Source organism: Ailuropoda melanoleuca, unplaced genomic scaffold (assembly GCF_002007445.2).
Source record: "Ailuropoda melanoleuca isolate Jingjing unplaced genomic scaffold, ASM200744v2 unplaced-scaffold3306, whole genome shotgun sequence".
Taxonomy (NCBI): domain Eukaryota; kingdom Metazoa; phylum Chordata; class Mammalia; order Carnivora; family Ursidae; genus Ailuropoda; species Ailuropoda melanoleuca.
Window position 1 is genome coordinate 3,303 of NW_023203904.1, and position 7,868 is coordinate 11,170.

At 38.4% G+C, this 7,868-nt stretch overlaps 1 protein-coding gene across 3 annotated transcripts in view; it reads left to right on the forward strand.

The window, feature by feature from the left end:
• LOC100464290 (rho GTPase-activating protein 20) overlaps window positions 1-7,868 on the forward strand; it is an 18,760-nt gene that overhangs the window by 2,629 nt on the left and 8,263 nt on the right. For 2 of the 3 annotated variants that reach the window (XM_034651178.1, XM_034651176.1), the window contains exons 3-5: window positions 1,140-1,217; window positions 3,409-3,475; window positions 6,305-6,493. In XM_034651178.1, coding sequence (XP_034507069.1) covers window positions 1,191-1,217; window positions 3,409-3,475; window positions 6,305-6,493 — 283 coding nt within the window. In that variant the 5' untranslated portion in view covers window positions 1,140-1,190. The remainder of the gene's footprint in view (window positions 1-1,139; window positions 1,218-3,408; window positions 3,476-6,304; window positions 6,494-7,868) is intronic. The other variant, XM_034651177.1, reaches the window with a different exon arrangement.

Genomic DNA, 7,868 nt, shown 5'->3' on the forward strand with positions numbered 1-7,868 from the left:
TGAAAGGACAAATAATGAATTATGAAAGGGTTTCTTTTAACTTTGTTTTTAATATTTTTAAGGCCTGTGAGTGTCCACTTGTGCTGTTTGTCTTCTTTATGCACAAAGGACACAGGCCTCCTTGCCTAATAATGTTATAAAAACTACGCATATGGGTGCCTGGGTGGCTCAGTCGTTAAGCGTCTGCCTTTGGCTCAGGCCTTGATCCCAGCGTTCTGGGATCAAGCCCCACATCAGGCTCCTCTGCTGGGAGCATGCTTCTTCCTCTTCCACTACCCCTGCTTGTGTTCCCTCTCTCACTGTCTGTCTCTCTCTCTCTCTGTCAAATAAATAAAATCTTTAAAAAAAAAAACTGTATGCCTAGTAAATGTTCTTGGTTACATATTGTCTTATTTTAAAATGTCTTTTGGAATTCAGATAGTTTTATAGATATCATCTCGGATTCCTATTAATCCCTTTTGGATAATATTCCGTAAACTGTTTTCCTAGTTGTACGGAGCAGTTTGTCAGTGTAAAGTGTGATAGAGGGCTGTTATAAGTAACTACTGAGTTTCAAATGGAACATAAACTTCTAAATTTTTCAATCTCGTTTCCTAGACTCATTGGTTTTATTTGTCTCAACAGATTTCAACAAAGAGAGTACTGAGTAAATAGTTTTTAAAAAATGTCTTTCATAGCCAGTTCCTATTCTGATTTTGCTGAAACTGAGTACATAATTGCAAAGAAATAAAGCCATATGGTAAAAACACAATTCAGGGAGAGAGAAAAGTATGTAGCTCCTCCTTTTTAAACTGTCTCCCCCCTCCATTTTGGAAATAGCCTTATGGAGCTGAGGGTCAGCCCATGTCCCCTCTTGGAACCCTCAGTTTTTCTCTTTCTTGCTTAAGTTGCTATATTTTGTGTGCCACAAATCCTCGAAGGGAAATATATGTTTTACTGAAATGTTTCCTATTAGCTTCATGTTATGTAAAGAAATGAAACTAATTAAAGGTGTGTGCTCTACGGATGTTTTATTTTGTCATTATCTGAAAACAAGCTTTGCCTTTAGAGTATGGATAATAATTTGGCAATAATTATTTGGTCACCTGCTTTAAATTTTTAAAAAATTTATAGCAATTTTTCTTGTTTCTTTTTTACAGTCTATAACTGTAACAGTAACAAATTCAGACACAGCAAATGACATTATCAACATGTCACTACCAATGCTAGGAATAACTGTAAGTTGCCTGCAAGCTGTTTTTAGTTTAAAAACCAACTTTGACTTTTGAGATTTTTGTGTGTGTGTGTTCTGCACCCCCCATTATAAGACAGCTGATATTATTATAGATATCATAGTCATATTTTGTCTCCCCAAATTTAGAAATCGAAGGCAGCAAAGCTATATTATTAGCCTATACATGGTTGCTATTCTTGTATTCCCATTTTAAATTTTCTGCAAATTCAAAATCAATGTATAAAATTGGGCTATAATTTTAGAGTGCTAATAACAACATGCAGTTTATTGTGTATATTTTATACACAGACATTAAAATATTTCTAAGTTTCTAAATACTTCCTCCTCTATTGGACTCTTCTTTCTTTGTCTTCATTCCTGATTCCATTCCCCCCCATCCCTATGTACCCTGGTTATCACCCAAGGGCTCAGTCCCAGTTTGATGAATCCTAAATTACATGTTTTGTTGTCCATTTTGACATGAAGACCACATGGTTGGAAGCTACCTCCTCTTGCTGCGGGTCCTTGGCACGAGGTGGCTCACAGCCCCCAAGCTGCTGTAGAAGACAAGCTCTGAATAAGACCGTGGCTCTGGGGGCGCTTGCGTACATATCACTTTCATCTAGTTTTGGTTTTAACTGTCTGTTCCTTTATGTTTTGATGGTGCTGGTGTGAGTTGCTGATTTTTTTTTATTTTATTTTTTTTGGTGAAAGAGATGGGTATATTTGAGGATGAGGTTTTCTATGGGAAAAGAGAGAGAGAGTGTTAGTCAGATGGACAGAACTGAAGGGAGCACTTGTAAAGCACAACTTCTTATATAAAATCCTCTGTAAATATGAAAATGTCATGCTATTATGGCATGACATAACTACAAGATTTGTATTTAAATTCTATCTGACCCAACGGTATAATAAAGCCCCTTAAAAATTCAAAGCAACCAGAATTTGGCATCAGAAATTAATGATTTCTGTACAAACAAAATTTAATAATACATCTGAAATAAAACTGAATTTATATGTACTGAGTAAAGCACATCTCTACATTGATTTCTAACCTCTATGATATATACACCCTAGATAAGAATTAAATCTTGGGAAGAGAGTGAGTGGTTTTAGGGATGAAGTTGGGGAGATTGATAAATGATATAGTTTATTTTATTTCATGTTTGTGATTTTCCTTTGCATAAAGTGATCAATCTCACTAGACAAAGAATTTGTATTTTAATGAAGAATTGGGGTTATTTGGCTTTACATATGCCTGATTTAAGGGATTCCAGCATAGCATTTCCAAACCCTACCCTACCTTATTAGCTCTCACTTCTTATTTACGATACAATTTTGAGCAGATTTAACTGTGTGTGTGTCTGTGTCCATACCTATGACCTTCCTTCATAAGGGCAAGACCATGACTTTTAATCAGGAGTCAAGGGCAAGCATAGTACCTATCACCAACAACTCCATTTCAAAATTTTTGCTTTAGTCTCCTGGAAGACTCAAATAATTCAGCAATCTTTATAATTTAGCCTTGTTTGTTTCAAGCGGAATTTCCAATTTTACTGAGCAGTAATTCTGCTGGGAGTAATTGTTTTCTGCATCTGACCTGTGGTCTAGGTTACAGTCTTTGTCCTTTCTTTCCCTGAAGTGGGCCTAGCCTGCACCAAAGCCAGTGGCTGACTTCAGTGCACTATCTCCTCAAGGCCTCCTGGGCATTTGTCTCCTTTGGCTCAGGGCTGCTGACCTATTGATGCCTTTCGAGTTACTTTGCTCAAGAATGGTCATAGCAGGGTATATGGCTCTCTGGACAATAAACACGTCTGGGCAGGGACATTTGGTGGTAAAAGCCAACATGATCCAAGGAGTCTAGAGACAATGGAAGGCAGGACTCTGAGATTAGACCTTTCCTCCTTAGTGAAGAGGCACAACTGTGATTTCTTATGCCATGGGCCACCCGCACAATGAGGGGCTGATTGTACTGTGCTTTCCTGGCCTTTATCAAAAATGACATGAACCTGGGATGGTCCACTGGAGGCTGTGAGGGGAACAAGTTAACAAGGACTGTAGCTACCTCCATGGACCAAACAGCACTTATACTGGCCCCAATTCCTTCTTTCTGGAAACATAGATATGCTAAGGATATGTGTTCTTCAAGTACTGTGAAAGATTTGTTATGATGCATAGTTCTTTTTGTTTCCAAGGGCTCAGAGAAAGACCACCAGCTGTGGGTGAGTTCTGGCAAGGAATCAGCCCCACACCCGCTCATTGGTAAGTGTCAGGAAAAATCTAAGATGGGACTGATTAGGTTCAAAATTGTAACTCTACATCTCAAAGTAATGGTTGTTCTGTCTTAAGCTTAAATACCCTTAAAAGTGAAAATCACATGCAATATTCACTCACACATTTATTAAATAATTACCAGGTACTTACTTTTCCCCAGGCACTGATGACATCTCTTCGTTCAGCAGCTTATGGCCTAGTTAGGGAGAGAAATGTAAATTTTTTTTCTACTTCTTTTTACCTAACAGAGCTATCCCAAAAAATTTTTGTTTATTCATTATTTACTTACTTATTTACCCACTTAGGTATGAAAGCAAAATGGATTGGAATTTCTTTTTCCCACACATTTATTTTTCATATTCCTCTCTTGAATTCTAGTTCCTAACTACTAAGTAGCCTCTATTTTGTGAGAATCCTCTAAAATCCAGTCATGTCTCTGAGTCCAGGTATAGGTATATATTTAACACTTGCACTGTGCCCAGAAGTTTTCTCAGCATCATAAAGAAAATGAGATAATCACATTTAAATTCTTCACATCTTCACTGACTAAACTAACCTGCACTTTGCTGTTTCTCAGGCTTTTTCCATCATTGCTCTTAAGGCTATTGATAAACAGATTACACCTCTCCTAAAATAGTTATTGGCACAAGTTCCCTATTAAAAAAAAATCTTTGGATTAGCAAAATTGTTCAGTGTTTACCAGACATAGAGGGATTAAAAACCAAGAGAAAGAGGACAGGATCTGTAGCAGACCTTGAAGTATAGTAATGTATGGTAATGGTGACACAGTGATTTCTGCCAGAAATCTTAGAGCATTCCCTCTTACATTCAATTTTTTTATCTTTTTAATAATCCTGTGAGGCGGGATGCCTGGGTGGCTCAGTCAGTTAAGTGTCTGCCCTTGGCTCAGGCCTTGATCCCAGGGTCCTGGGATGGAGTCCCGTGTCAGGCTCCTTTCTCAGTGGGGAGCCTGCTTCTCCCTTGGCCTGCCACTCCCCCTGCTTGTGTTCATTCTCTCTCTCTCTCTGACAAATAAATAAAATCTTAAAAAGTCTGGGGATGTACTGTATGGTGATTAACATAATATAATAAAAGAAAATAAAAATAAATAATCCTGTGAGGCTGTTACTGTTTCTCAAGTTATCTAAAGAATATTTTCAAATGATCTGGAAATCTAAACAACCAGTTTCTTTCTATGAAATGTATATTCCCAGTCTTAGAATAGAGAGAGTCACCAAGTGCATTTTGTGGGCAAAATCTCGCCCAACATTTCATGTTTTGTATTAATGTTGACATCTTTGTAAAAGTCGGTCAGCAATAAAAAGGAAAAAAGTTAAGTACTTAAATATAGTTGTTTTAATAAATGCACTAATTTAGGTAAAACAACGTAGATGCTAGTTTTGTAGACTTTGAGCAGCTTCACACACCAAGGCAGCTCTAAGGAATCCGGCGGAGAGCCTGTCACTCAGGATGATCCATTAGCAGCACTCAAAATGCATATTTATCTCCTGGTTATCTTGGTGATTTGGCTGTGTTGCTGTCATAGAAGCTGCTTTTTCCTTAAAAGAGGGACGTGACTATGATTCTTGTGAACAGAGCACCGACACTGCATCTATGACAGATGAAAAGAGCAGAAGCTCCCCAAGTCACATTCAATAATAAATCAGAAATGACAGAAAGAGAATTTCAGCATATTCTTAAAAAATGAAATCCTCTCATAGCACAGGGTCTTTGAGAATTCTACAGAGAGGAAACAATTTAAAGCATACAAGAGCAAAACAAGTCACTTGGCAGGTGACTCTCGATGACTCCAGGTGCGGTTTTCCACTCTGCCAACATCATTTTGTACTTTGCTTCTGGGTTCCCAACACCCCGCAGCCTTCCCTCTGACCATCCCCTGGCAGAACACCCTTGGAGGAAGGGCAGCAGTGGGAGGGAAGCATAAAGGCAACCCATTCTACTGCCCTTGAGGAACTCCGGCTCTAGAATTGACAAAAGGAAATGAAAAAAAAATCTGTTCAACTGACATTATGTGAGTGAGAATAGCAATTCTTAATATATATTCCAATTATTTAAAAAATATTAACCCCCAATGTTTATTAATATATTTACTCCGATCCTTATAACTTTGTGTGAGGGCAAGCATTTCAAAGGATGACTGTAAGGTTCAGAGGGGTTAAGTAATTTGCCAAGATGTATAGATCTCATTAGTGTCAAGGCAGAAACTAGAAGGCCTTAAATATTCTCAGACGGAAACACAGCAAAAGTCAGTGTTGTGCAGGGCGCTGATGAATCTATATATTCCAAGCAAAGTAACATGCTTTNTCTTAATATATATTCCAATTATTTAAAAAATATTAACCCCCAATGTTTATTAATATATTTACTCCGATCCTTATAACTTTGTGTGAGGGCAAGCATTTCAAAGGATGACTGTAAGGTTCAGAGGGGTTAAGTAATTTGCCAAGATGTATAGATCTCATTAGTGTCAAGGCAGAAACTAGAAGGCCTTAAATATTCTCAGACGGAAACACAGCAAAAGTCAGTGTTGTGCAAGGCGTTGATGAATCTATATATTCCAAGCAAAGTAACATGCTTTCAGTTTTTTCTTTTTAAAATATTTTTTCCTTGGGCACCTGCTTTTTGCAGGGTGTCCCCAATGAGAATGCATATGATGTGCACCCAGGAGGCACAGCCTTTTTTATCCAGACGCCCCAGGAGAAGAGCAGCATATGCTAGTGTGATGCATGCACCCACGGTAACGCGGGTTTGAGGGCAGCCATCACCGACAGACTGAATCTATTTTTTTCCATATAGGACATGAACATCCCTATGGAATTAAAATGAGCCATCTTCCATCTACTACACTGCTGCCACAGACACCGGAGGACTCCAACTCTCCTTCCACCCTCCAGGAGTCCCTCCTTCTGAAGCAGGGCATCGCAGAGATGCAAGGCCAGTTCATCCTGAAGCCCAGGCACCTGACCCAAAACCAGCAAGGGAGAGGTGAGCCCCTTCCCTTTCTTCAAGTGCCTTCTCTTGGCTTGTGTCTCCACCCTTGACCACAAATTCATGGCACAGAGCTTATTCTCTCTGTGGGGGGTGGGGAGGAACAATATAGGCAAGAACCCAACAACTACACAGAATCAAGCTTAGAGAAACCCAAAGGTCTGAAATCAAAACCCAACTCACTCTCTAGGAAGGTTTTTTGTTTTAATTCTTCTAGGTAGACCATTACTCCTTCCTCTGTATCCCTAGAGCACTTTCTACATAGAATTATGTGTGTACACATCTGTATGTCTTATTAGAGCACAAGCTTTTTGTGGCCTGAAAACAGGTGTTCCCCATTCCAGGGTTTTGTCTAGTATCTCAGGCCATCACAGGATGGGATCAAATGACTGCATGGCTTAGACACACCTGGAATGGAAGAACTCAGTGGAGTAAAGAGTTAAGGAACTGAACTGGACTTATTCTGGGCTAAGCCTGAAGTGGCCTTGGGGTTCCAGGTAGAATTCAAGTCTCAATTCTGCCCCTATTTTCCATGTCTGCTTCAGAGCTAGGTCAAGGCTGTAGCTAAACAGAATGTTTATGGTCAGGGCTTTTTAATCATCCTCCTTGCTATTTTTCCCCTAACGCTCCATTATTTTCCCACTAATATTTCTTTCTCTGATGAAAATGTTATTAATCTGTATTCATATTTGGCCCAAAATAGAAAGTATTTTATTGTTATGATTGTTATTCTATGAGCACAAAGTTTCAAAAATTTTATTTTTCAATATTCATACCCTAATTCGAGCATTAGGAAACATTAACCCAAATCTTGCCAGGACTGTTTAAGAAAGGATAGGTTTCTATCAAGATAGCTTGTTTAATCATTCACATTTTTCATGGCCATAGCATATATTTTTATTAGGCACAGAGGCAACATGAACTCTAACACCAAATAATGTACATTACAAAACATCCCGCTAAGCCTGAAATACCTTTGAGAGAAAGTATACAACTCAATGTCTACTTGCTTTCTGTATATAGTCATAGATACATAGCTTTCTATCAAGGGATACAATATTCTTAAGAGCATTCTTCTTATTAAAGCTGAATAATGGTATGTATTTGGGTAGTTTTAGAAATANATATTTGGGTAGTTTTAGAAATAATTAAACTAGGGTAAGAGTAGGGAACCCAGGTTGCTTACAACTCAACTTATATATTAACATGTATCTGAAGCAAATGCATACATTTTGATGTACAGGAATCCCCTCCTGGATTTAAGAATGTATTTGCTGTCTTCCTTCTCTCCCTTTAAAATGGCAGGGGTATCAATTTCAGGGTAGGAAGAAAGAGCCTTAGTTAAGCAAAGTGGTGGCAATCCTTCATGATT